At 43.8% G+C, this 27668-nt stretch overlaps 2 protein-coding genes across 5 annotated transcripts; both read right to left on the reverse strand.

Moving 5' to 3' along the window:
• Positions 1-91: 91 nt before the first annotated feature.
• gcat (glycine C-acetyltransferase) lies at positions 92-7700 on the reverse strand. Its single transcript, XM_064314238.1, has 9 exons — positions 7441-7700; positions 5720-5850; positions 5015-5116; positions 4240-4386; positions 3437-3591; positions 2888-2970; positions 2261-2432; positions 1282-1403; positions 92-566 (listed from the first exon to the last, which is right to left on the reverse strand). Exons 1-9 carry the CDS (start codon positions 7655-7657, stop codon positions 415-417), a joined length of 1281 nt encoding a protein of 426 aa, XP_064170308.1. The 5' UTR covers positions 7658-7700; the 3' UTR covers positions 92-414.
• Positions 7701-8486: 786 nt separating this feature from the next.
• On the reverse strand, positions 8487-25671 carry LOC135242918 (ras-related protein Rab-40C). Of its 4 annotated transcripts, none has more exons than XM_064314244.1 (8): positions 25570-25656; positions 24783-24948; positions 24041-24355; positions 18089-18149; positions 17236-17296; positions 15327-15404; positions 13784-14006; positions 8487-12548 (listed from the first exon to the last, which is right to left on the reverse strand). In XM_064314244.1, the coding sequence occupies exons 3-8, from the start codon at positions 24192-24194 to the stop codon at positions 12274-12276; spliced, it is 852 nt and encodes a 283-aa protein (XP_064170314.1). In that variant the 5' UTR covers positions 24195-24355; positions 24783-24948; positions 25570-25656; the 3' UTR covers positions 8487-12273. The 4 variants fall into 4 exon arrangements, with proteins under 4 accessions (XP_064170314.1, XP_064170312.1, XP_064170313.1 ...); XM_064314242.1 differs by having other exon boundaries at positions 24764-24948; XM_064314243.1 differs by lacking the exon at positions 25570-25656 and adding an exon at positions 25281-25563 and having other exon boundaries at positions 24764-24948.
• Positions 25672-27668: the final 1997 nt, after the last annotated feature.

Raw genomic sequence — 27668 nt, forward strand, 5'->3', positions numbered from 1 at the left:
CTGCCCCCTGGTGTTTGTGGACGTCATCACATTCACACAAATGAATTTCAGACAGCCCACAGCCCATTCACATAAGATGCGCAAGTGCAACTGAGGTTGAGGATTTGTATTTGTATTTTACGTGCTTATTATATACAGGCACTTTTGCGACCTTGACAAATTTCCTTCGGGAAATGGGCTTTCAGTTCCATTTCAACACAAGGGATTGACATCAGAACAGTGATGCTTTAAAAAAAACAAAAAATCAAGCTTTATTCCTTCAATACAGAACATAGCCTTGACCACATTTGACCTTCATAATTAGCACTAATATTCAGTCTTCAGCTCCAGTTTGTAACAGTCCATTTGATGTGCCTGCTGGTTGCATCCTTCTCGTTTTTGTAGCCCTTTGATTTTGTAGCGGCGCTGCTCTGCTCAGGACACAACACCATGTTTCCGTCCCGTTTGAATGAATGCATCCACGCAGCGGTCAATGTCCTCGTTCGAGTGCGCCGCCGAGATCTGGACCCTGATCCGGGCCTTCCCCTTCGGAACCACGGGGAATGAGAAACCAATCACATACACCCCTGAAAACAAATAAAAAGGCAGAATGATCAGCCTGACTGGGGAGGGAAATACTGGCCTAGAATGATGGTGTACCTGCTACACAAGATCACTCAACTCGAACTGAGGCCTCATGGTCATTATTTGAGCCATTGGCTGGGAATGAGTCACCTGATGTTCCTAGGCCAATCAGCTGCTGGTTAAGACATCTCTAAGACAACTCCCACACATAATTTGCTTGAAAGCAAAAACTAATCTCTAAAGACCACTTCTTGTCACGTGATATATACGCAACAGCTGTCACTTCCAAATGCTGCAACACTTACGTAATTTCATCAATTTGTATAATGTGATTATGTCAAAGTTATAGGTTTTGTATGTAATACAAAATGAGGTGCAGTGAATAAGGATATGAAAGAGCACAGAAAAACATGACTGGTTGTCTATGACAGGCAGACAGTGAAACAACAGCAAGCACCAGGCAGACCAAATGTGTATACTTGCAACAGCATGGAAGGCTACTGAACAGAGAGGGTGGAGCGAAGCATGTGTATATCTGTCAACTGTCCCTCTAGTGTAGTGTGATGAGCTCCTTCTTAACAGTGCTGGAATTGCTCATCTTGAATCTGAACATGCGTTTGTTTGTTTGTTTGTTTGTGTGTGTGTGTGTGTGTGTGTGTGCATGCTGTGAGCTGTGACCTTCGGTCAGACCTGTGGAGGGGTGTTCCAGACACTCACCAAGCTTCAGCATGTCATCAGCCATGAGAGAGGCCAGCCGAGCATCCCCCAGCATGACTGGGCAAATGGGATGGAGTTTGCCGGAGATGGTGAATCCAGCCGCAGTCATGGCGTTTCTGAACCTGAGGGAGAAGGAAGAGTACACAAGGTTAGTCGACACATACACAACATTATCCTGAAATCAAATAGAATTTATACTGGATCAATCCTTAGGTCCCAATTTTCTACTTACTTAGTTTCATTAAGGATATGACTACTATCTTTACATTTTGTACACTTCCTTCAATTGGAATAGTTTCTGCAACACAGACTGGGTAGTGTAGTTTAGCACTGTGTACCATCAACTTTAAATTGGCAGGAAGAACTACACTTCCAAAGACTTCCTGTGACATGTCAGGGCAAAGGCACGTTTGAAAAAGTAGTGTCTTGCATATGACTAACTGCTAGACTGTATGAAAAATTTGCCACAACTAAAATTATTATGCAATGACTCTATAGCACTGCTATGTGTTTTTGTGTAGGCATCCGTTTTGTATTTCTAGCATTACTTTTGACAAGGAAAGCCAAGCCTTGCATAATGGAACACTGAAGGGTACATAAATTGTGAGTAATTTGTGTGAAGGCAACAGCATCTATTTAAGTGAGAAAACAATTTTGTGGGCAAGAATTTTGATTTTTTTTGTAAAGTGTTCCTTTAAGTATAAAGACTTGTACATCTCTTCTGACAGACATGTTTTGCCATTTCAAAATTGTTTCAATTTGAATACTGAAATGAGTGAAAATCTAATAATTTCTGACGTAGAACACTTTTCTTTGCCTTGTGTATGCACCACCCTGCAGCAAGACGAACAGGGTAGGTTTATTTTTAGATTTTCGCTAATAGATAGCCATTTGAAAAGCTTGTATAAGCAGGGAACACTGTGTATACGCCCCTGCGGCTCACAAGCACTAAACCAATGAAATCCCCTTTAGCCTTCACCTCATGGTTTTGGCTGTCATGGACTGAGCAATCTCATTGGATTCCAGGAGAAGTTCCACAGCTCGGGTGGAACATCCCACTACGGGAGGGGGGAGGGAGTTGGAGAAGAGGTATGGGCGAGAACGCTGCCTCAGCAGGTCAATCAATGGTTTAGGACCCACTGTGTAGCCACCTGTAGGGGGAAGATAAAGCCATTTAAATGCAAAACACACACAGAATTTACAGAGTACCAGAAATTATCCGCAACACTAGTACTGTTAGACATGGCAGATTATTATAGTAAATATGTAACCCCCTTTTCTGCTCCTAATTGTGCAACTTGAATAATAATATATAAATAATAATAAATAATCCTTACTAACGAAATATTCTGCTCCGTACAGACCACACATTAGTACAGCTAGTGATGTCTAACAGCTGAAACGTTGTTTTCAACTTTAACTGGGAAAAAAACATTTGCAAAAAGCATGCTTTGTATAACATCTAAAGCACAATGTTGCATTATTTCACACATCATCCCAGACATTGTTTCTGGAATTTGAAGTAAGTTATTATCAGTCGTTAAACTGCTTGTTGTGCAAGCGGCAGAGAGGAATTCTGACCAATGAGAACAGAGACAGAACTCACCAGCCGCTCCTCCCAGCGCTTTCCCCAGAGTAGAGTTGACGATCTGAACTCTGTCCATAACGCCAAGCAGCTCATCTGTGCCTCTGCAAACACAACGGAAGCCCGATCAATCTCATAAATGAGACACTAAAATACACTGGAGTATAACTGCATAGCATGTTCATTTGCAAACTATGCAAGGGATAAAGGTTAAATTACTAAAACGTAAATACACAAAGATTCTAAAGCTTTAAGACCTCCACTTATATGGCTATTAGATTTTTTTTGGAGTTCTTTTATGCCAGTTTGAATTCAGAAGGCAAATCAGGCTCAGTTATTCAGTTCTGGTTAAAATATGAGCACCAACTGTTAAAATGATGTTCCTCATTAACAGACGAACAGTGGTAAATACTTAATGGGTTTAAAAATAAAGGACACCTGTACTTCCTGGAATGTGTGAATTCCGTAACTCCATTAGCTACGAGTTCACTTTGCACCGTGCACCATGTAAATTCACCCTCTCCAGTCCCAACCCTCGCCACCTTCCACCCATCACTGCCCCTCCCCCACCTGCCCCGCGGGCCCAGGAAGCCTGTGGCGTGGCACTCGTCGATGAAGACCATGGCGCCGTAGCGGTCAGACAGGTCGCAGATCTCTTTCAAGGGCGCCACGTCACCATCCATGGAGAAAACCCCATCCGTGACTATGAGGCGTAGCCGGGATGACTGTGGAGGAAAAAAAAAAGGGGGTGGGGCTTACACAAATGCTAACGGCAGACCCTGAAACGGAAAAGTTTCTATGACCTTGTGCCACTGCTACAACGAACGTGTGAAGAACACTATGCCGAGGAAAACAGTAGTCAGTCATAACAGGTTGTTGATGCAAGAGCTAGGTTACCATTCTTTTAAAATCTAATTTTCCCTTGCTAATTTGGAATCACCAATTATGCCTCTTGAATCACTGCTGTAACCCCAGGAAGCACTGAAAGTACTCCAGAAATCAATGGCTGTTACAAGGGCAGTTTGTGAAATCTTTCTCAAGTAAAACCAAGTTCTTCCCATAAGTCTTACGGTCTTAAGTGAGCCACTTCAAACAGTTTCAACTATCGATCCTTCAAAGTAACAGATAATACGCTTCCTCGTGAGGTGACCTTGACTTCTTAACCCAGTCATAGATTTTGATTATATTGATATAAAAAAGGAATGAAAATTACATAGACAGTTGTTTTATCATCGCAGTGAACAAGTCGGGCTGACAAAGTAAACTTCAGGCAGAAGTAAAAGTTTAACAGAATTAAGAAGTGAGGAGGCCCCAGCCGGCATGCTAGTGCTGATCTGGCTCAGTCTTCCATCGGTCCACGCTCAACTAGGCACCTGAGCCTCTTTCAGCTTGTCCTCCAGGTCATTCAGGTCCAGGTGGCGGTACCGCAACCGCTTGGCTCGGCACAGCCGGATCCCGTCAATGATGGAAGCATGGTTCAGCTCATCCGACAGAACCGCGTCCTCCGGGCCCATCAGAACCTAGGGTACAGGGGGACAAAGTTCAATGATGTGATGTCACACAACATGTATTAATGCACTAACAAACAGACAAGCAGCTGTGCAGGCCAAACCCTCTTATTTCCAGTCCCTGGGACCCTCCTTGCACCGCTTATGATTTCCAGTTAGGACACTTGTGTTTGGTGCAGTGATACACTCTACAGTTCAGACTGAATTCTGACCATTTACAGTTATGACAACAAAAAAACAAATAATCTCAAATGCCTGCCTGCATAAAATTCGTTTAAACTGACTAAATTAACTTATTAAAAAAAATTTCAAAAATTATTTTTTCATTGACTTACAAAAACACACCCAACTATACATTTATTTTTGCAGACAATGCAAAAGTGGAGACATTCACAGAGATCATGACCTACATTGAGCTGATTATGAGTCAAGTTCGACTCACTGAGTTGAACTGAAACTGAGGGCAGCACACAGCATTGCCACGGTTGAGAAATACAATGTGTTGTGTGTTGAAACATGGTTTTAAAAAAACTAGGTATGATATGAGGGGAAATGTTAAAAGCAGTCTGAGGGAAAAAGTCCAGGATTACGACAGAAGACCAGCATGGAGGAGGAAACAAAATGATTAAGTCTAGAGCACCTCAAAGAGCCCAGCGTTGGCGTCGAAACAGCTGGCATAGAGAATGGCATCTTCCCGCTCATGGAATTCTGCCAGTTTTCGTTCCAGATTCTTATGAATATCCTGAGAAAAAAACAAAAGCCAGAAAGTCACACCTATATACAGAGAGGTCCACATACCATCAGGCTCACACACTGCCTAAACACTCTCACAGGAACCCTGACATTACAGCAGCAGCACGACTTCACAAACCCTATAAGAGGTGTGGCTGCCAGCACCTGTCAATCACTACCCCGTAACAACCAATCAAAAAAACGTGGATGATCTCTGTGGCAAAACAACACATTCACAACAGATTTTTCCTCCAATAAACACAGGACAGCCTGGTATATTTTGCGCTTTGTGAAGCCTCATTGTCACATTGGCAACTGCACAGTTCACTGGTGAATCCAGTTTTTTAATTTAAGGGAGACTGCAGCACTCTCTAGCTTCCCTTGGCACCTGTTTCTAGAGACGTTGGTCTGAACAATAAAGATATTCCAAGCATCAAAGCTTGAGAGAGCGGCAGTCTCCCTTTTTAAATTATATATTCCGCCAGGCAGCACCTCCTTTCGTTCAACAACAGAATCCATGTTTTTTTTATTTTATTTTATTTTTTAATCTACTGAGTGGTGAAACCCAGCCCTTTTGCGAGGGAGTCTTCCATTCAGTTGTCCATGCGATTACCTGCGTTCCACAGATAAACCTCACAGAGCTCAGCCCTGCTCCATAGCTCTGCAGAGCCTTCACCCCCGCCTCCACCACCGCCGGGTGACTTGACAGGCCCAGGTAGTTATTGGCACAGAAGTTCAATATGTCTGCAGAGTGGGGGATTGGCAGAGGTCAGGAGAAAGGAGGAGGTAGGAGGCGAATACCACCTGCACGTAGATTATACTGCACTGGACATACAAGTAATAAAACTGGTTAGAGTCAGCTGAAAAATAAAACGAAAGCATAGCCAAAAAAATAATAATAATAATGTAATGAAGAGCTGTAAAAAAATTCAGCAAATCCCTAAATAATTTCAGGAAAGTGGCCAGACAAGGCTGGAATTCGTTGTGACACCCCCCCCCCCCCCCAAAAAAAAAACTATTAAATCTTAGTATTTCAGCCATATGGGTGTATCTCTAGGCACAATGTCAATCATATTCAGACTGTGATTTTAAGTGAGCAGCATGTGAAATATCCTGTAAGGAACAACATAGATTTACTGGTGACTGGTTGTTAGTGTTTCACCTGACTCTTTCTGAGGGCTTCAGTTAGGCCAGGTCATGTGTGCCTGGCCAGCAGGCCAGATTTAGTCTGGGATGTTAAGAGAAGTGGGCACAGTATTACAAATGAAAGCAAACAGACTTTCTCTACGGCAGCTGAGGGGGTGCTCTGCGTACAGTAATGACCAAATATCTCATTTATGCAGAATACGAAGGGGGTGATATTGATTTTAAATGAAGGTGGTTCTGTAGTCAGGCTCTTTTTTACTCTGTGTAAAATTAAATAATTAAATACTTTACAGTAGAAGTTGGAATGAAATCCGACAACAGATCAGGTCTTGTTGTGCACACCAGAATTTGAGAACAGCTATGTGATGACCTTCATTGACTGTTGGGTTGAAGGTAAATATTCTGGGCTGCTATTCTTGATATGTAGAAGCACAGCAAAGGTGGGGGGGGGGGGGGCGCTTGACAGGAAAGCAGCGACCGTGCATAGTGCACGAGGGCGAGGGAGGGAAGGGGGCATGATGTAGCAAATCTGAACAGCAAACAGAAGACAGAGATACACAAAAGCTGTTTTGTGTCAAAAAATGAACTGTGTTTAAAACACAAGACGCTACAGAAAACAGGCGGGTGCGCCCTCTGTTGCCTTTACAATGAAGGCATGTACAATGCAATCACTTTGGCACCTAATGGAACTTTTACAAACATAGAAACAAAAGGTTAAGACAAAAAGCTTGACCTCACACAAATACTGCCCCAAAAAAGTTACACTCCAGGGTATCTTGCATTAATTTTCTCTCAAAACGAGAGGTGTCCGACATTCAAAACGCTATAACTTTGGATATAGGCAACGAGGGGAAAAGACTGAAACGTCGCTTAATATCCAATATCTTAAACGAAGCTAAGTAGGGAAGAATAAATGACGTTGTTTGAGATTTAAACTCCGCCGAACGTGTGAATATCGAACACCAACCTAACGTGAGCACGTTGTATTATGATATACCTGCTGAGTAGATGACACCTATCCATACAAAATTACGAGCCATGACCTCAGTCGAACTTTCCTTGACGGCATGCGAATTAGCCGCCAGAGCACAGCTACGTTATTGTTCGATAAAGACATCAAGCAGTTTTCAACAGAGGCAGCAAGCAAGCCAACTTGGCTAGCTCGGTTATTTCATCATTTTTTCTCACCACCATGACTGCCGTCCACGTAGATATGCGCTCCCTGCTTGGAGGTGATAATTCGTTCTCCTTTCCACGTGCCCCCCGCTCGAATCGTGTCCAGTTCGTTCTCCAACACTGATCTAGCTTGCGCAAGAGCTGTCTGGCTCCGATTCACGGTGACAGAAGGATAAAAAATACCCCGCAAGGGGTTGCCTAAACTGCGCACAGCCTTCCGGACGAGCATGGCGAATCTGTCGATTCTAGCTTTGTCAGTTGGCAAATCTTTGGCGTGTGGGAGTGGCCAGTAATGATTACGCATCACTCGAAAGGGGTGGAGGAAATATGACCAATCCACATCCAGTACGAAGGGTAGCGAGGTCCGAGTCCAATCAAATACCACTTTGCCGTATTTTCGCGGAAGCGTTTCAGTCTTTTCTATACAATACAGTTCAGTGTTCGTATTCGATGATTTGTACGGCGAATGTAATCTCAACAAAAACACGTTTTCAGCGTAAAATGGCAAGTTACTCACTAATACAGAGCACTGTCTGTAAGCCATTAATTAAAACTAGCAAAATCTAGGCCTGCCGTTAAAAGTATTGATATCAAAATGAGGCCAAGTTACAATAAACAATATTTTCTATTTTAGCTCACACAAATTAAACAAGCTCTATCCCAAAGCTTTCCCAATGTTTCCTAAATTATTTAATATAACTTGGACCTGTGTTTTTTCATCTTACCATTTGAAGAGAATGTGGTCATTCAAAGTTTATGCATCACATGAAAGTTAAATAGCAATCATTTATAGTTAAATTAATGTGCAGTCCAGCTATTACACTTGAAATAAAAAATAAATAAAAATGACACCATTGTTTGAACAATTTTTTTGCTTTGGGTGTTTTATGAAAACAAATTCTGTCAGTGGTAGTGCTTCAACTTACTTCATCTCGTGAGTCTCTGTGTTTTTGAGTATTTGCCTACTGGCAAAAGGATCACTTGGGTTCTGGGATTGGTTTTTATAATCAGTTAAAGGCACTGTGACAGCACACAGCTGGAAATGAAACAAAATAGGATTGTTTTGTTAAGTTTTATTGTGGAAAAAGCCTTGCATTTCATATACTAAGAACTGTACAATCAATAATAATAATAATAATTTTTCCATTTGTCATTTCAATAACACTTAGAAAGCATTCCTCATTAAAGTTACCCAGCAGCTTAAACCAAAAGAATAGTGTTTACATTTAATAATCATAGTAATAATATCACATTTCCCTTCATCCATTCCACACAAGAGGAAAAACCTGATAAGACTGAACCAATGCAACTGTAGCTTCACACTCCACCCTTCCCCAGCAGCAACAAAAGATCAGCAAGGACTATGACCAAACCCACTCTACCCCCACCACCATTAATCTTCTCTCACATTCCATTTGAAATTATCCAGACACTGCCAGACATACTGAATAAATGGTTGACTACTTTCCTGCATTCACAAAAATACATGTAAAAAAAAAAAAACAAACCAAAAAACAAAACAAAACATGGCTATCTGTAATAAACTCATCTTTTTGGGAGTGGCTGCAGGGTCCGAACAGGATGCGTCTTGCTGGAGAAGCTACAAATGACCTCATCAAATGGAAACATGAGCAGAAGTATTAACAAATCCTAATGCATCTGTCCAGATGCCTGGGGTGGGGTGTGAGGTGGATGACTTTACCACAGGAAGCACATTGAGGAGACTCCAGGTGAGGGTAAAAGACCCCTACAAAGCCCAGGAGCAGATGCAGGTACAGGAGCTCAAATTAACTCTGGGTCTTCTCTACTCCTCCTGGGGACTGGGTTATTGGCAGATCTCTCTTCCTGCGCTGATGGTAAAAATTTCTATAATACTGAACTCACCCCAACCCGAAGAACAGGTTGTGAGGGGGAAGGGTGGGGGGGTGGGGGGTGGGGGGGGGGTTATGTCCCCCTTGAAAAGAAGGCCTCCATGTCAGACCCAATGCTCAGCCTTAAGCACGCAGGTTGCATTGGTTGGGTCCTGCTAAATGGGGTGGTCCCTGAGATTTAAAAAGGGTCTGGGGATGGGGGCAGTGGAGAGAGAATGACTGGGGTTAGCAGACAGCCAACTATTGCTACAAAGGCAGTTGCTTAAATAACAAACAGAATCAAAAAAGGGAAAAAAAAACATATTAGCAGTAAATGCATCAGGGCTTGGGTTTACCACAGGAATGAAAGTGCTGTACTCCAGCTAAGTGGAGTAGAAATATCCCTCCTATCCCAAGTGCTTGTTTGCCAGTGGCTTTTCAATTTAAGTACATCAAGCCCCTAATTATAAGCCCAATTTTGCAGTTTACATCCCAGAAATGCTGCTTGTTTTTGTTCTTTAGTTTATAATTCATATTTCAGTTGTGATAGAACCTACGCATATGCGTTTTTCATTTTTAGACCTACAGAACTGATTGTCAATCAATCAAGTCTTGTTTTCTTGTTAGCTGTTTTTCCACATACAACGAGGGGGGAAAAAGATAGGTGAATCAGGAAATGGTGAGAGTGGTGCTTGGTTAGGGTTTCTATATCCACAACTAAAAATTACTGAAAAAAGAGTGTATTCATCGGTAAATTTTATCCTGATCATCTCCCGATCGACTGAGGTAATCATTCCTTGATGGATGCTATACCAGTTGTTTAATTATTTAAAAAGGTGGTGTTATGCTACCCTTGTGACCATTATGTCAGCCATCAAGAAAACAAGACTCCATTGATTGCAAATCAGTTCAGTCATTTGCCAAATACTGGTACATAAAAAAATACAAATTAGCCTATCACATTAAAAAAAAAAAACATTAAAAATGTTCAAACAGATCTACGCCCATTCAAATGTACACATCAGGGGCGGCTGTCAATCATAAGTCATCAATCATAATTTTGACAGGAGCTGTAGGGTATGTTCTCTGTTGTGCTTATCAAATAACTTTATTCTTGTTCCTCTGCTTATCAATGTTTCCACTCAGGTAAACTTTGGCACACTTTGCATGGACTTCCTGTTCTCAACTTAAACCAGACAATTCAAAAATAGTTCAATTTGCATTTAACAAAAAATGAAAAATAAAATAAAATAAAAAATCAGGTGCAGTTTCAAAAACATGCTATAACACAATTATTTCCTGGTAATTCACTGGAGATCAAAAATATGTATATTAAAAAACCTGGAGTCTAGAGTCCTGACATAAAAGGGTTAATCTACTGCAAAACTCCTGTGACTGTTTTAGCACTGTACGCTACTGAACACAAGGAGAGGTAGACAGAGAGTAGGTGCAGCCATTATGCATTTGGCACAAGTGGGTAACAGGGCTAAAAGTGGCAGCGAGCGGCAGTTACTGAAGCATTGGATCCAAGGGCTCTGCGCACATGCAAATGGGAAAGAAATTCAAATCGAAACAACTGCAAATGCAAGCTTGCAGGGAAAGAGGAAGAAAAGCAGCGTTTCTAAGATTTGTGAAATAAACAGAGGGTATTGAGAAACCGTGTTTCTGATCACTGAGGGCTTTCCCAGAAAGGGCGTCTGGAGAGTAGGGACGGGGGAGTGAGGGTTCGAGAACTGCAAAAATGGGTGGAGCCACTGTGGGCTATGTCTGACTTACTGACAGGAGCCAAAGCTAGTGTTCTACTGCAGACAGAAAAGGCATTTGATTGGCCGAGACAAGTCAGCAGTTGATAGCACACAGCGGCTCCACCTATTCCCGGATTCACAAAGACTGGCTCTTCCATCACTACTGTAGTGTCCCCAATTAAAAGAGCAACCTTATCAGACCCGTCTGGCCTGGACCTGTACAGGAAATAGCTTCATATGAAAAAATGATTAAATTACGGAACACAAACACAATGACCAAGGACTCCGCACAAACATGCATGACTGCAAATAGAAAAGAGGAGGAGAGTGAGGGAGAGAGGGCACAAGAGTGAGAGATGAGAATGGTAGTGGCGGAGAGGGAGAGGATGAGGGAGAGGGAACAGGAGAGAAAGTGACAGAGCAGTTTGCAAGAAGAAGAGTGGAAGGATGGCGCTGAACATGCCATCAGCTCAGACACAGCCCTAGATACGGGACTGAGTGAGTTCTGATGTGTTAAAGGCAACAGCATTTCAAGTGTTACACGTCAACAGGAGCCTCTCCATTGAGCGCTGTCCTTAGAGAATGATCCAGGGGTTCTGGGGTGAATGAAGAGTAGCAGGGCGGATTTGGAAGCAGGCAGCAGTGAAGGATGACATTATCTTGTTGCTGGTTTAGTATTTTCTGTCTCAAGAAAAATGGCCAAGTGTTTCAAATTCTCCAGGTGATGAGGTGGTGGTGAGATTCAGTGCAAAAACACTGATGCTATGAGCAAAAAATGAAAATGTTCATAAAATAAACAAATAAAAACAAACCATAACACCTTACTTACAGGTACTTTCCATATTACATTTGTTAAATTACCATATATACATCAAAACAATGAAAAAAAGTTTAGTGTAGACTGAGAACAGAGAAGCATGGCTCTGGAATGCGGAAGGCGGAGCCTGTGCAAATCTCTGTCCTATCAGTTCAGATGCCCCACCCCCCTCCTGCTTTCCAAGGTGGGCAAAACCTTCTTGCTACTCCATGCTGATCTGGGGTCAGTTCTGGGCTTGTCACATGCAGGTTCACAGCACTGACTGCTGACGTGGGCTCAGCCAGGGGGTCGGGAGCGGGGCAGCCCCCCTTTGAGGAGCCGGAGCTCTGTGGAGTATGAGACACTCTTTCTTCCATGAGCCAAACCACCACGTGAGGGTCACCTACCCACCGCCTGCTGGACATCCTATTGCCCCCATGCCCCCCCCCCTGCGCTAAGAGATCTTGCAGTTGTTCCTGGTGCAGTTCTGGGGGGGGCTCTGAGGGGGCCGGATGGATTTGGAGCGCTTCAGGCTGTTGCCCTTGCTTCCCCCCGAGGCGCTGGCCAGCGAATAAGAGCGGCCGTGCATCATGACTGCGTTCATGCCATTGGCCATGGAGAAGGACTTGAGGTGGCTCTTTATGGCAACTGGGAGGGGCAGCTTGTCAATCAAGTGCACTGGTGTGCAGGAGACTATCGCCCGGCAACACAGGTCCTGCAGGCTGAACACTACAAGAGACAAGCACACACAAAACACAAAAATAAACACACATACACACACATATATACACACCTACTTCTTAACTGGTAAACCCTTTTACAGAGGGCTTTTAGTTTCTTCTTTTGGACCTGCTAGTTTTTTTTTATATAAATGTGTTTGTTACTAAAGGAAAAGTCAAACTAAAGAAAAAGTTGTTAGAGTGGTGAAAGTGTTAAAGTGCCTGACAGATCCTTCCGGAATGATCACTAGCAAGTTGCTATTTCCTTCCACACCACTAGATGGTGGTCCAGAATCAATTTAGAAGGACCACAAATACTTTTCCCTAGGGAGAATTAGAATTTTTGATACCTTCTTCTGTATTTAACTGAAATTAACTTGAAAACCTATGGAAAATGCAAGACCAAAATTTTAAATATCAAAATTTTTTAGATTTTAGAAAAAGCTGCTTTAAGGCTATTTTTAATTAAAAATAATTACGTCGCACAACAGACAATTGAAACTGAACCACAACAAAGGCGTCAAAACAATAACCAGTCAGCAACTCCATAATTAAAATGCACAGTAACAGAGTTTTTGACAGAACGGTGGAAGGGTGAGAATTTAAGTGATGCAAATGACATGAAAAATGCAATAATAACTGCCAACATTTAGGAAGTGCTTTAACAGACTTGCTTCGCCAGGGGTTACTAGCATCTGAGAAGCCTGGAACTTCGGGTTTGAGGGAAGAGCAGAGCTGTTACAGGCTTCAGCCCTCAATAGCCAACCCACAGGCTGTCTCAGCTCACCACTCACTCATACACATCAAGTCACCAAGTCACTCACTCACTCACTCACCTAGTCACTCACTCAGTCACCTAGTCACTCACTCACTCACCTAGTCACTCAGTCACCAAGTCACTCACTCACTCACCTAGTCACTCAGTCAGTCACCTAGTCACTCACTCACTCACTCAGTAAAGTCAGTCACTCAGTCAGCCAGTCACCAAGTCACTTACTAACTCACTCAAACACCGAGTCAAGTGAGTGACATAGTCACTCAGTCAGTCACGCAGTCAGTCAGTCACCTAGTCACTCAGACACCTAGTTAGTCAGTCAGTCACCTAATCTGTCATGTAGTCTGTCAGTCACCAAGTCAGTCGGTCAGCCACATAGTCAGCCAATTAGTCAGTCAGTCAATCACCTAGTCAGTCACCTAGTCAGTCATCTATTGGGCTGTCGGTCAGTCAGTGGCTCACTCACTCACCTCTGTTGGGTCTCCAGAACTTCTCCATGCCGTGCCTCATGAGCACGATGCGGGAGAGCTCGGTGAACGACTCGATGACGTTGAAGTTGCAGAGGGGGCTGACCTCGAAGAAGGTCATGCCGTTCTTCTCCGCGTACGCCCGCGCCTGCTCCGTGGGCACCTGCCGCTTGAACGCCAGATGCAGCCGGTTGCCCACCAGGATCCGCGGCACGCCAGGTGCATGCTGGGACGGGGAGCAGAGAGATCAGCCACAGACTCAGGCATGGACCTCACAGCTTTTGCTTACGACTGTCACCTCTCTATCCCTCTCGTTTATTCTTTTTTTTTTTTTTAATTCAAGCTTTATTAACATGAGAAATGGAGTATTACCACAGCACGTGAAGTAAAATCTCCCACTGTCTGTTTTTCAATCTGTTTCATCTGATATCTTCCCATATATCCCACGTTCTCTCTGCATCCCCCCCCCCCCAAAAAGATCTCTCGGTCTCTCTCTCCCCAGTGTATTGAATGTAGTACAGTGCTGTGGGGGATGGGGGGGGGGGCATGTTTCAGGAGGAGCCATCAGGCCCTGCATTCTGGCCTGTGAGGGGCTGATTTAGGGGGGCTGGGGGCCCGAGGCAGACGAGGACACAGCCTGTCTGGGACAGAACACTCCTGAGGACATGGATGCCTGCGTGTGTTTTTGCGAGTCTGTTCATTTATGAGTAAGCGAGTGTGCATATGTATGCATGTATATGTGTGTCTGTGTGAGTGGTTTGCATTTCTTTGGGTGTGTGTGTGTGTGTGTGTATGCGTTTGCAAGCAAGTAAGTGTGCATGTCTGAATATGTGTGTGCATGTGTGTGAGTGCTGTGCATGTCTTGGGGTGGGTGTGTGTATGCTTTTGTAAGCAAGTAAATGTGTATGCATGTGAGAGTGAGTATGCATTTGTAATTAAGCTAGTGTGTGTGTTTGCCTGCGTATGTGCGTATGTATGTGCGTGTGTGTGTTTGTGCGTATGTATGTGTGTTTGTGTGTATGTGCGTGTGTGTGTTTGTGTGTATGTGCGTGTGTGTGTGTGTATGTGCGTATGTATGTGCGTGTGTGTGCATGTGCGTATGTATGTGTGTTTGTGTGTATGTGCGTGTGTGTGTTTGTGTGTATGTGCGTGTGTGTGTGTGTATGTGCGTGTGTGCGTGTGTGTGTGTGTGTGTGTTTGTTTGTATGTGCGTGTGTGTGTTTGTTTGTATGTGCATGTGTGTGTGTGTGTTTGCGTGTGTATGTGCGTATGTATGTGCGTGTGTGTGCCTGTGCATGTGCGTGCATACACACTGGAGATGTGCTGAGCCTGACTGTGGGGGAGGGGAATGGCACCAGGGCCTACAGTGACCCCTGTCACATCTGTCTTCATCTCCACAGCACTGAGGCACGAGCTGCCAGGGGAGCAGCTCTTCCACAAACAGAAAAATAAATACATAAAGAACGTCTCCACTGAGAGAGAGAGAGCTGAGAGACCCCTTTCAGACTGACAAACCCTCCTCCTCGACAAGGGTCTTCCCCCTCACCTCATCAATCTCCCGAATCCACCGATCGATTCCATCAAAGGACCAGCGGTTGGTGATGTCATACACCAACAAAATTCCCTGTGGAGACACACGAAGACCAGTCTCCTGTGACATTGGCGACGTTATTTCTAATTATGACATCACTCTCCTGGCCAACATCAGGCATTAAATAATAAAAAAAACATACATAAAGAAAAACGCACTGTGAAGACCAGCCCCCTATGACATGTACTGACTTGTAGCTTCTTCCCTGAGGCTTAACATTACACAAGACCAATTACAGCTCCCCTCCAATGACACATGCCCTCCTCTCCGCTCAAACACAGGTAACCCTAGACAAGGCTCAATATCTAATTAACTGATCCATAGAGCAGCCAGACCTCGAATTCCCTGTGGGCCAGAGGTCACTGGTCAGCTTCTCCCTGTCGCTCAATGGGATCTTTTTAAGCCAATTTCATTTCCAAAACCTCAGCAGCTAATTGACCTAATGCCCCCGACCCCAGCATCTGTTCACTGCACCTCCCGTAGTGAGATCTGATACAGAGCAAATTCCAGCTCGTTGTTACTCTCTGTGTTATTCCAAAATGATGCAAGGCAATGTTTCTCTTAAGGCTCACTATGTGGCACCACATGAGCTCTGTAATCAGGTTCTGTTGTTCTTACAGAATATTATTTGGCTATCGGTGTACATGCACAATATATATTGTGTTGTATTGGATAATTATTATACGGTATAGTATGTACAGCAATGCAGCACTATGTGTGTGCCAATGCCTACAAAAGGAATTTTCATGAAAACGGACAATGAGGGAAAGATTAATCTAAGTGGCACTTCTTCAGTTGGATTCTCCATCACTGTGCTGCTGCCCTGTCTTGTTGCTCCTGTGATGTGAATTTAATGCATATTTCCATGGTGTCTCAGACACTCAGCTCATGAACTAAGTGCACCTACTGAATAAATGAATGAATGAATGAATGAATTAATTAATTAATAGTAACAACTGATAATAATCCCGCACCCTCCACTGGGCACTGATATGTGGCTGTTTTATTTATTCCAGAGAGCAGCCTGTTGAAGCTCAGTGTGAACACACTGAAGTGCAGAGATGGCAGCTCATTAAAATGAGTGACACACAGTAACACAGCTAGCGGGCCGACAGTAACAGGCAGACTCCTCAGGAAGAGAGCACATTTGACAGCTTGCGGGCAGTTGCAGAGAACAGCCCTCTGCAGCAGCAGATAGCTGTAGCTTCATTTCCCCGGGATCACATGCAGTTCCATCTGTCAACCAACCAAAAGGCACATCTCCTCCCCAACAGACAGACCCCCAACTGACTGACTTCCTTTCATAACTACAACACAGCAGAAGGCCCCAAAGTTACAGACCGATCGGTCAAACGAAAAAGAGCATGAAACAATCATACACACAAGCACCTCCTCAAAATTCAACCTCCTTATTAGACAACACATATATTACATTTCTGATTATCACTGAGCATTAAACATAGAGGAGTCACACTTTCCACCAGTAAAAAAAGCTGGTATTGCTCCTCTCCCTCCAGACCTGGGTCAAATACGTATTCGTTTTGGATTCAAATACTTTTCTACGCTTTACTGATCTTGTCTGGTGTATTGGAACCAATGAAACACTCTCAAAAAGTGCAAACCCTTCTGATCATATTGGCAGGCTCAATTACACCAGGCAAGATCAACAGAGCACAGGAAAGTATTTGAATCCAAAACAAGTATGTATTTGACCCAGGTCTGTCTCCCTTTCTAACGATATGTCGGGTCCATCCAAAATCAGTGGTTTGGGAGCAAGTTTCCAAAGGAGCAGAACATGAAATGAAAACAACAGTACCTTTCCTCATGCAGTTAAGCAATGACCGAAACCCTCTCCCCCCCATACCTGTGCCCCTCTGGAGTAGGACCTGAAGATGGTGCAGAATCGACCTTGTCCCGACGTATCCCTGCAGGACAAACAGCCAGACAGAGAGGGTGAAGGATAGACAGGACGCTGGTTGCTAGGTAGCAGGGTAGTGCAGTGGAGCGGGGCCCTGAACCAGATGGTCGCAGATTCACTGCAGCTGCCTCACCCGAAAAACATGGGCCAGCCAACTCCAGCAAACACCCAGCAGTGTAAACACAGCAAAGGCTGAGACTCTCACCTGGCTTTGGGCTGCTGGCTAACAGAATAAATAATGTGATGTAATTAAAGACACACATGGTGCGGGGAGGGGGGGGTTGGGCCTCGTGTGTGGTTCTGGGTGTGCAACGAGTAGGACGAGCGCTCACTCGCCAAAAGCAGGCCTCGCTGTGGCCCTGAAACACATCTCCCAGCATTCACCGGTAAGCACCCATCCTCAGGCCTGCCCAGAACGTCCATTATCCCTCCATTACTCTCCCATATGTTACACTTAATCTGCTCATGAGCCAGGCGACGCCGACACCCATAATCCCTTGCATCTGTCGTGCCCTGGATGCTGGCCCTGTGCTCATTCAGCGGCTCACTCTCCTCTCTTTCACAAATCTGCCTCTGCACTACGCATTAGGAGCATCATTATCTCTGCTACAGTGCACACAGATCTGCAGTGCAGCACAGGTGTATAGTGAACGTGCGCAGTAATGTAAAGGTCTGCAGGACGTTGGGTGCAGGTACGTTGCAGTGTACAGGAGTGCAGTACCATAGAGGTTAGCGGTACCGTACGAGTGTGTAGCACACGTGTGCAGATGTGGAACGCAGGCTGTGGAAATCCACTCACCACAGCTCCAGCTTGACCCTCCGTCCATCCAGCAGGATTGTGGTGGTTTTGTAGTCGATCCCTGGAAGAAAACCAGACGAGTGAGCCAGGAAAAAAGAATTGGAACATGACCGACTCTACAAACATCCAGCTGGTAACCAACACACAGTCTGTTAGCAACACGTAGCAAAGCTCCCGTCCCAAGTATGACTCAAACATGCCTTACAGGAAAAAAGCAATAGGAAAATCTTTTTTTTTTTTGTGTTGTAAATGCAGCATTCATTTCCCTAACAAGTCCCCCAATTATATTTAATCAAAATTTCTGTATGACCTGTTTTAGGCCTATTTGTATTGTCTTTATGGCCTGAATCAGCACAGTTTTGAGCAAATGCTTCCCTTGACAGACACATGGATATTCAATCAAACGAAGCATCAGCACATCTCCAGGGGAAAGCGGCAGCTGAGTCTGTCCTGGCAATGACCCAGCGACAGGCGGCCTGTTGGCTAGCATCCTGTCGTTGGAGTACAGCTGTGGGAAACCTCCCTGCGGATGACGCTGTGCCTCCCTGTCACTGCGGTTACTCAGCGTTCGATCCCGCAGCTCCGCCGTCTCGTCGCTCTAACGGGAGGCGACGGCCAGCGCAGTCCGCACCCTCGCGCGACAGCCATCGACAAGGCGGAAAGGAAGGCAACACGGGGAGGAGAAGAGCTCTCTCTGTCTCTCATTGGACAATGCCGTATTACCCAGCCCTTACTGCATGATGTGGAAAACTAATCAGAGTGGAGCAATTAATTAGAATTTTTTCAGAAGTTAATTAATTTGAAAGTGCTCGCCGGGGAAAGCGTCAAAGTTCAGCGGTGCATAGTTCCAGTCCTGGAGGGCCGGTGTATTCTGCTTTTTGTTCCAACTAATTATTCTGGCTTATCTTTATCAACAGCTGTATGCACCAGCGCTGGACCACACCACATCAAAACAGGACAGGGCAGAATACACAAGGACTGCAATGGTAGCTCACAACTATCAAAAAGGCCAGTTCAAACAAATGATTGTTTACAAAGGAAATAATTCAATTCAATTCAATAAATTCAGAACAGAAGTTAAATGCACCCCTGGTTAAGTTGGATATACCTGGCACAAACTAGCTAAAGGGCCTTACTTTGCAGATGAAGAAACACTTTGTAATGTCCAGCAAAACATTTTCCCTGAGTTTAATTCTGTAATAGGTCTGGAAAGCCTTATAACAGCTTTCAGTGAAGTCTGCTTGTTGCTAGGATATCACAGTGTTCTGGTGTTCACAGTGATGCTGTACACTAGTTAGGCTCCTTTTTTGATGGAATCACGACTTCTCCAGGTGGTATTTAAGCAGAGCTGTTTTGCACATTAATGGGGTCTTCTGCTTGCAACAGAGGGCCGGCGTGCTTTTCCCACAGGCCGAACGTGGGGGGGGGGATGTACAAAACAGAACACTAACAGGTTCTCTGAGGTTAAAGGCATCAATTCCTGGAAGCTACTTTGTGCTAATCTATCCTCTGTGATGACCCAGTAATGACCAAAAAAACCTCTCTCGGTTAAACGAATGTAGAAACACCAGCCGGTATTGGGGACGGAGATACGCGCCACTCTCTCAGATGACAGACGGGACAGGGGTACAGACAGGCCTCGCACGTCCATCTTTCGCAATTAGTCACCCGCAATAACGAGATTACCGCGGAAGGACGACTGGTCCCAACCGCACCGGCACAGCTGTGACAAATGGAGCGAGCGACGCTAATCACCAAGCTGTTCCTGTCCCTTCCTGCCGGAGGGAGGAGAGGGTTTAAAAAGCACCCTTTCCAGGCTACAGGGACCTGCTTTTTTCCGTCCATCCATCAGCCCACTCAGCCTCGGGGGGGCGGACTCATTTGGTCGCGCCGCTCTGTGATTGGTCGTCCAAGCTGCCGCCACCGGGGACGCGTGGCACGTGCCGTCGGTGTAATTACCAGCTCGTGTTCCGCGCCTGCAGACCCCCCTGCAGAAGCACCACACACACAGGGCAGCAGGTGGACAAGGTGGGGGCTGGGGTGAGGGGTGCGGGTTCACAGGCTGAGTCGGCCTTCACACGGTCTCTGACAGAAGCTGAGCCACTCAAGTGAAGTGGTGGCAGAGTGAGGCTTCATACACCCCAGTCGGAGGAGATAATGAGCTCAATCAGCAACACAGTGATTCCAGCCAATCACCTTTTTCCATGAAGAACAGGTTCTTTTGATTGGCTCATACGACTGTCAGTGACTGACAGAAAATGATGCACGCGCTGCACTCCTACTGACGTCCAGGTAGCTCGACTGCACCCCGCGAATATGTAAATGCCACATGGCAGCCAGATATTAAGACCATCGCCATGTCATTACATCAGAGATAACATCATCATGAATGACATAGTGTAACCTCTTCCGAAGTCCCAGATAACATTTCTTCCATCGCCTGCTCTTGAAACTGAGGATAAGATCTAATCGCAATGTGCTCCATGTCCTTAAATTGTGGAGAAATATTGTACATTTCCTCTATTCATTGGTTATAGAGCAACACGACTCTGACACTCGCGTACGCTCAGAGGGAATAAAACAGAAGAATTTTCGCTCCAGGCACTCCCGATGTTATTTCTGTTATTCAAAGATAACGGCAAAGCTTTGCGTTTAGAGTACACTGCATCTGGCCCCGAGGAACTGGTACGAACTGAAAACGTGCAGACTGCAAACCCTTGAACGACAAAACCGACTGCCAGCGAAACAGCATAAAACGATAAACATGGTCATTCTGGGTTATTTTTAAAATCAGTGTTGCTTTCGTAGCTTGTTCTGTGGCTGTTGCATAGAAATACACGTTTTAAAGCAGCACAAGTTACTGCAAAAACCAGAATAATTGAGGAAGCTAAAAAAACATGTTGGGTTTGTCTTTCGCTCTAGATGAACAGTCACCTTAATCTACTTTTTATTCTTTTTCAGGTCAGCTTGAATATCATATTTTTCCATTTGTATCTGCATATAAAGCTATGATCTTCATTGTTTTTCATCCATAAGGACTGCCATGCAAATGCAAGATGATCATCCTTACTGCAGATACGTGCAAAATCACTGAGCTGAGCTGAACAGTCTGTTCCCGTCATCATAATGTTCTTCTGCCCTGATGAAATATGCAGGCTGCAGGAAGAAGAAGAAACCTGAAATTTGGATTCCAGCCGTAGTCCTAGCGCTCCCATCTCCGAAAAAAAAGCTCTGTGTTCTAAATTATAGCTCTGTGTTTTTGGAAAAACAGCGAATCACAAATGCCAGAGGTGCGGTTTCAGACCCCCTCAAGAGCAACGCTGTTTACAGTACTCATATTGATGACATCTTAAAATACGCTGCGTGTTCCTGTCAGAAGTGAGGGAGGGGGACAACGTACACTGGTTCCTAACTGTGACGATTCATCATGCAATCAAAAGGACAACAGTTCAACCACATTGGTATTCGTTAGGTGATCATGAGGAGGTAACAATGGGCTCACGCTCACAAATCACATTTTGGAGGAGTAGCACTGTGTAGGTAATGTTTTTCCTCATTGTTTCCTATGTCTTTATCCTGTACCTGCAATTATAGTGGACGGGCTTGCAGCACACCTCATTTCTGGTAGGACGTCTCATGAACGGTTTCTATGGAATTCTATGTGTGAAGCACTAAATAAATACATCTGATTTACTGATTGATATAACAGGTTCAGATGACATGCCTTTAAGCCCTAGGTCTGTAGATATATCTACAAGAGCCAGGAGCCCAGGATTCCACACCTGCGCTGAAAAGGGCCTTGGAGAACTCTCGACGACTAAAAGCCGGAGATGACCGGATAAATTCTCCTGTGTAACTGCTCTGCGCTCTTCAAATATTTACGACTAAGCTCTCTCAACTAGAAAGGAAGACATCTAGAAAGAACATCAGTAAAAGCTGTAAGACCCAAGGAATTTTGCTTCTCTTCAAATTTTCTATGAAAGAGAATTGGCTCTACAGAGTGTTCTGATGTCCATGACAACCGTTAGATGGTATGTTATTGTTAAAAGAAAAACATATATATTCAATTGCCTTATTTCCATCACTACTTAATACAGCTAGATATATTTCAAAGCTCAAATGCAGTCACAATGAACTGCTACCTACTGTCAGGGGGGTGTGTTTTCACTGGATAAGATCCAAAAAGACCCACTGATGTGTTTTAGGTAGGCCTAGGCCTACAGCTATTTAACTAGGCTATGGCTGTTCTGCACTGTAATGCCTAAAGCTGTATATATCACTCTGAATAAGCATTACACAATACAAATTGATTAACCAGCCAATAAAAATGAAAACATTGTTGTAAATAAATCAAACAATTATTAAGGAAAACAATGGTTTTCTTGTCCAGAAGTACAGCTTGGCTTCCATGGTATGTAAGCCACTGATGCAGAGGTTTCTGTGAATATTTTAATGATTCATAGTTTTGCTGTTTCAGAGAGGTCACGGTAGAGGCAGCGATGAATTGTGTATCTGAAAACCAAAGTATTTAAGAGAAACCAGTGGCACAGCCAAACTCGCCTGCTGGAAGACTAAATAAAACAAGGCCACGTTGTTTGGGCTTGGAAAGTCAAAATCGGGCATTGTAGAAATCAAACCAAGCGGGGTGACTGCATTGTGAGGAAAAAGAAATGGTACAGTATACGGCATTAACTACAATGGAAACAACTCCCCCCCCCCCCCCCATTTATCCAGCAAAAAAAATGTTTCTGGACTCAAAGGAATGAACATGCATTGGGGTGGGAAATGGCGGCACGTGTTAACAGACGTGGAGTGTGGCAGTCTGAGCAATTACCGCTACATTAAAAGAGATAAGGGCTAGTTTTTGCTCCTTCAAGCAAATCGGTGATGGAGCATGGCAGTTCAGTCAGTGATGGCCCACTGTGGGGTGTTCAGTTCACGGATGAAGAGGGCAACAAGCCATCAAGACTTCAAAAGGTCTGAGCAGATAGTACATAATCCAATCGGTGCCCCCACCCCCTAACATCAAAGAAACATCTTCGCCTTCAAAAATGTTGTCTTCACAACTTTAAACAAAAAAATCTCATGTTCAATCATATTCACACTTCTTTAGAGTATTCTTAAGTATTTCCTACAATAATAATAAAAATAAAAATGAATACAATTAGACTATCCAACTGTAACCATATGCAGGGACCTGATAAGATTGATTGTCTGTGTGTGTTTGTATACAAATAAACTCATTGCCTAGCCCCTGAGCCTGCCCAACTGTCAATGTTGCCATGGAAACAGTGTGTCAATCATTGCTGCTTTGACAGACTCATGTTTATCAGGCTTCTGGCTCACTATACTGGTTCCCTAAAAACACTTTGATGGACCATTATGAAAACCATGCTGAAGACTAGAGGGGAAATATCTGACTTCCCATGGAGATAACAGATCATAATCTCTCATCAGAAAGTGTTGGTAAGTGAAATGAGACTGACTATCTCTTTTAATGAACTATCAACTATCAGAACAATGTTCATGTAAAGAGTGCACATGAATGACTGTGCAGTCAACACCACTTTTGCTGAATTAAGTGTACAAGATCTCTGCAAAACTTAGACTAAGCCCACCATGGCTGACTGTGGCCATAGGGGTTTACCTTGCTGAATAAAGATACATAATTAATACTTAATTAGCACTGAAACAGTAGGCAACACTTCTAAATATGCTGTATGACGGCAAGATTAAAAAAGTAACACCTGCAAGAAAACTGAAAACGTGTACGTTTGTGGATACTGTGTGCAGTCATACCAGCTATACCAGCTTTATATTTGTGTTGGTTTACTTGTCATTCAACCGACAGATCCTCCAAATCCCCCTGAACGTATGGAATGCTTCGCTACATGCACGCAGAACTTCAATTTTGTCCAGGAGAGCTTGTGGATGTGTGCGCGTGACACTCACCGCTGCTGTAGGCATAGGGCGACTCTGCCGATCCATCTTGCAAGCTGTCCAAGATCTCGCCTTTCCCCACGTCGCTGTCTCCCACGAGCAGGAATTTCAGGAGGTAGTCATAGCTCTTGACGGGGCTACCCTGAGTCCCCATCGTTCCTCGCATCGGAACTCCACGTGACACGAGAGCGCCGGGCGTGCCCTGGGCTGGTCCCACGGCTGCACCCCTCCTAGCTGTCGCCTCCCAGAGCAATGACAGCTTACTGCGGACACGTCTTCGGCCAAGTGAGCAGGCATGCAAGGTCACGATGTTCTCTTCTGTTCGTCCTTAAAAATAAAATAATCGGGAAACATCAAATAAGTATTTGTACAAAGACCCAAACACACAATAAACGTGCCATTAAATTAACTTAGAATTTCCAGAAGTCTTACAGCATCTTGACAGAAAAATGAGCATCACTGAACATCTCAGCGCTGCAAGTTAAAATACTACACCCAAAAATAAAAGACAAAAGCCAACGGAGGAAAATTTATCCAATGGTACCTATGTCAACGAGCTAAATAAACACACTTAATATAATGAACACATTCACACTCCAGCGTAGCTAGCTAATCAACTCATTAATCACTGAATTTATCAAACAAATTGCCAAAAATCAAGTTTTAATTTTATGGAACAATTGCTGCCCTCTTCTTTAGAGCCCAACGTCTGTTTAAGATTTGAGCAGAACTTACATTTAAAATGTATAATTACCGCCTAACAGACAGTCTGCATATGAAAAGCGTAGCGCAATCCGAAAGGAGCTCAGTCCCACGGGAAGGAAAACACATCTTTGTTTTCTTTTTCCCTTCGTGCAACGATGATGTGCTCCTTCTCCTCGCCTAGGTCTGATGCTTCATTGTTCTCGTGCGGGTGCGCACTGTCAACACAAAGGAAGTCTTTCAGAAACGTTTCAAATGTCCCATGAACCGCGGTCATACACAACCGTGAAACGTTTATTTAAGGTTAGGTAGCAAGTCGCAGCCTCACAGAGAGACCAAGCTAATTAGTTGGCAAGTCGTGTAAAAACAAGCAACAAGAACTTAGACGATAGCTAGGTAATCCAATCTAGCTAGCTAACAATCAACAAGACAACGATGGCTTTGGCTACATAGGACGACTGGAGATAACGTTAACTAGTAGCAAGGCTACCAACTGGCAAACACTAGCGGACTAGCTACGTTAACTTTGAATACGGATTAAATTGGCTACCTCGTTGTCCAGATCCAACCAAAACGCTAGCGGGCTGCGTACTAACTATTTGTTATTATACGATCATATCTGTTTTGAAGAGCGTACACAACACGGGTGCAGCTAACTGGCTATCACTACTTAGTCCAAGGTACAGATCCGGGCCTGAATAACAAAGCTTAGGAACTCCTCGGCATGTATTGAAACTAATTTTGAACTGAAAGGCCAGACACGTCTTTCCCACGAAGCTAACTAGACTGCGTCTTGAAATGAAACCTTAACCTGATCACGCAGCCAAAAATATACATACATATCAGGTCGAGCAGCTTGTGCCTGTGTCCTGTTCGTTATTCATATTCTGGCAGATCTGTCAGACACGACGCGCTCACGGTGTCCACCCCCAAACGCAAAACCCACCCTCCTCCGTTTTCAATTGGATAATAGATCACTTATTTCTTGCGATTGGTTTAAAACACATTCTGTTACATGAACTGCCACACATGTGAGTCAAGTTGACTGTATTTGCAAAATTTGAAGAGACAAAACTACGTAAAAGAAAATAACGACAATGAGGTATTGTTTGGTTTTTAATGAACTTCTTTAACCTTTTTTCAGAGTCAGGCACCATCACAAGGTGTCATTTAAGTATACAATTTTAACTGCCTGACAGAATCACGTCTGATATTACTGTATGGATTTTTGTACAGTAAAAAAAATGACAGTAGCCTACGGGGTGTCAAACGTGACGTGAACGAGACAACACAAAACTATAAATGAATCATTTTATTTCCTTCTGGAATTATCTTGATGGAGGCAAGTTGATGACGATGTACGTTGATGTGTTTATGCAGTGCGCTGGGGTGTAGCTCGTGTAAAACCTGTTTTACCATGCGAGTATGACACACACCCTATAGTCGTCACCACACATACAATAGACTAACTTTAGATAACTAGACCTAAATTAAGAAATGTAGCGTGTAAAGGGGATAAAAACCACATAATATTAGTGGACTGATGAATGTAACCCATTGCAAGCACAAACATTATTATTTCTGACAGGGTCTCCATCAGTGCGCTACATATAACAGTTCACCTTACCTGGCTAACCGCCTTTGTGTGTTTTAGCCACTCAAGCAAAAGAAAATCTCAAATACAATACCCACGAGTTTCATAAACCCCCAGAATAACATGAAATCACTTCTGGTTGGCCAGACTGAAGTAGCCGTACACTCTCAGAAAAAGGTATGAAAAAAATGAAAGGTACAAACGCTTGTCGCTGGGGTGGTACCCACATGAAACTGCACCCCTTGTCAGCAATGCAAAATTAATTTGTACATTTTTTTGCTTGTAAAAGCCACTTTAGTACCTAAATAAAAAATAATTGTACTTTCAGGATACATTTGGGAACTGTGTTTCCTAAATAACAAAAATGTGCCTAGACTACCTTTATTTCTGTGAGTGTAAGTTAAGACAGTAGTAGACCAAGACAGTCACCGACTTCATTGTGTCTAGCGAACCCTCATATAAACCGTACGTGGTACCAAGGTTAGTTGTTGTGGGTGTGCACTGATTACGTTCTGTGTTTGCATTGGAAGGAGATGCTGACATCGTAACCCGATGGAACATGGCAGCTGAGCTGGGCCTTGAGGCCAGCCAGTGGCCGACACGGCCCCAGCTCAGGCCTTCCGCACACGTAGGAAGAGGGCGTAGAGTGAAAACATGTCCATGTGTAAATAAGGGGCTGTGTTCCCTTCCAATGACGCAAACAACCACCTGGCAATATTTACAGCATCACAACTCCTTGCTGTTTCAAACGGAATGTAAAACGCAATCAAAATAGCACTGTTTCTCCACAATCGAATTTACCCAACGCCTCAATGAACGGTAAATATCAAACTTACCGAGGCTATTATCTTTTTTTAATAATCAATAATGAAATGGCAATTTTAGTGCACTTTTACCGCAAAATTAATAAAAAATAATACAATTTTTATTCTTTTCATTAGTAATACTGCCTCAAACAACTCAAGATTAATACAGCCCCTGTTGTAAGACAAAATCGTCATGTTAACATATTCCATTAGTTTTTTATCCAGTGCGATTTACAAACGTGGAGACTGATAATGTTACTTTCAGGAATACAAAAAAGTGGTATCACCAAGAAGGCGCAGAGGCCAATTCATAATTAGTAAGTGTTATGTTCATTTGTGTTGCAATAAAAGAAGGTAACACTAGACAGATAATTCATCTTTACTCAGATATACCTTGGACATAATCCAAAAGAAGATCCAGAGAACGAAAAAGAAAAGGACACAAAGGGGGTCAGGGGAGCGATGCCAGAACCTTGCGAGGCGGGTCTTCAGTCTGTGTCACTAGCAGCCTTTCCTACCTACTTAAAACCTTTATCTT

Source organism: Anguilla rostrata, chromosome 17, assembly GCF_018555375.3.
Source record: "Anguilla rostrata isolate EN2019 chromosome 17, ASM1855537v3, whole genome shotgun sequence".
In the NCBI taxonomy this organism is placed as follows: Eukaryota; Metazoa; Chordata; class Actinopteri; order Anguilliformes; family Anguillidae; genus Anguilla; species Anguilla rostrata.

Bases quoted from the DNA above. Each gene is read 5' to 3' on its own strand.
- gcat (XM_064314238.1), bottom strand. From the start codon at position 7,657: ATGCTCGTCCGGAAGGCTGTGCGCAGTTTAGGCAACCCCTTGCGGGGT. The intron at 5,117-5,719 runs GTAATCGCATGG...TTTTTTTCTCAG, and splicing joins GGTTTATCTGTGGAACGCAG to GATATTCATAAGAATCTGGA. The intron at 567-1,281 runs GTGAGTGTCTGG...ATTTGTTTTCAG, and splicing joins TGATGACATGCTGAAGCTTG to GGGTGTATGTGATTGGTTTC.
- LOC135242918 (XM_064314245.1), bottom strand. From the start codon at position 24,194: ATGCGAGGAACGATGGGGACTCAGGGTAGCCCCGTCAAGAGCTATGAC. The intron at 18,150-24,040 runs GTGAGTGTCACG...GTTTTCTTCCAG, and splicing joins GCCCTATGCCTACAGCAGCG to GGATCGACTACAAAACCACC. The intron at 14,007-15,326 runs GTGAGGGGGAAG...TCCCCGTCCCAG, and splicing joins GGATTCGGGAGATTGATGAG to CATGCACCTGGCGTGCCGCG.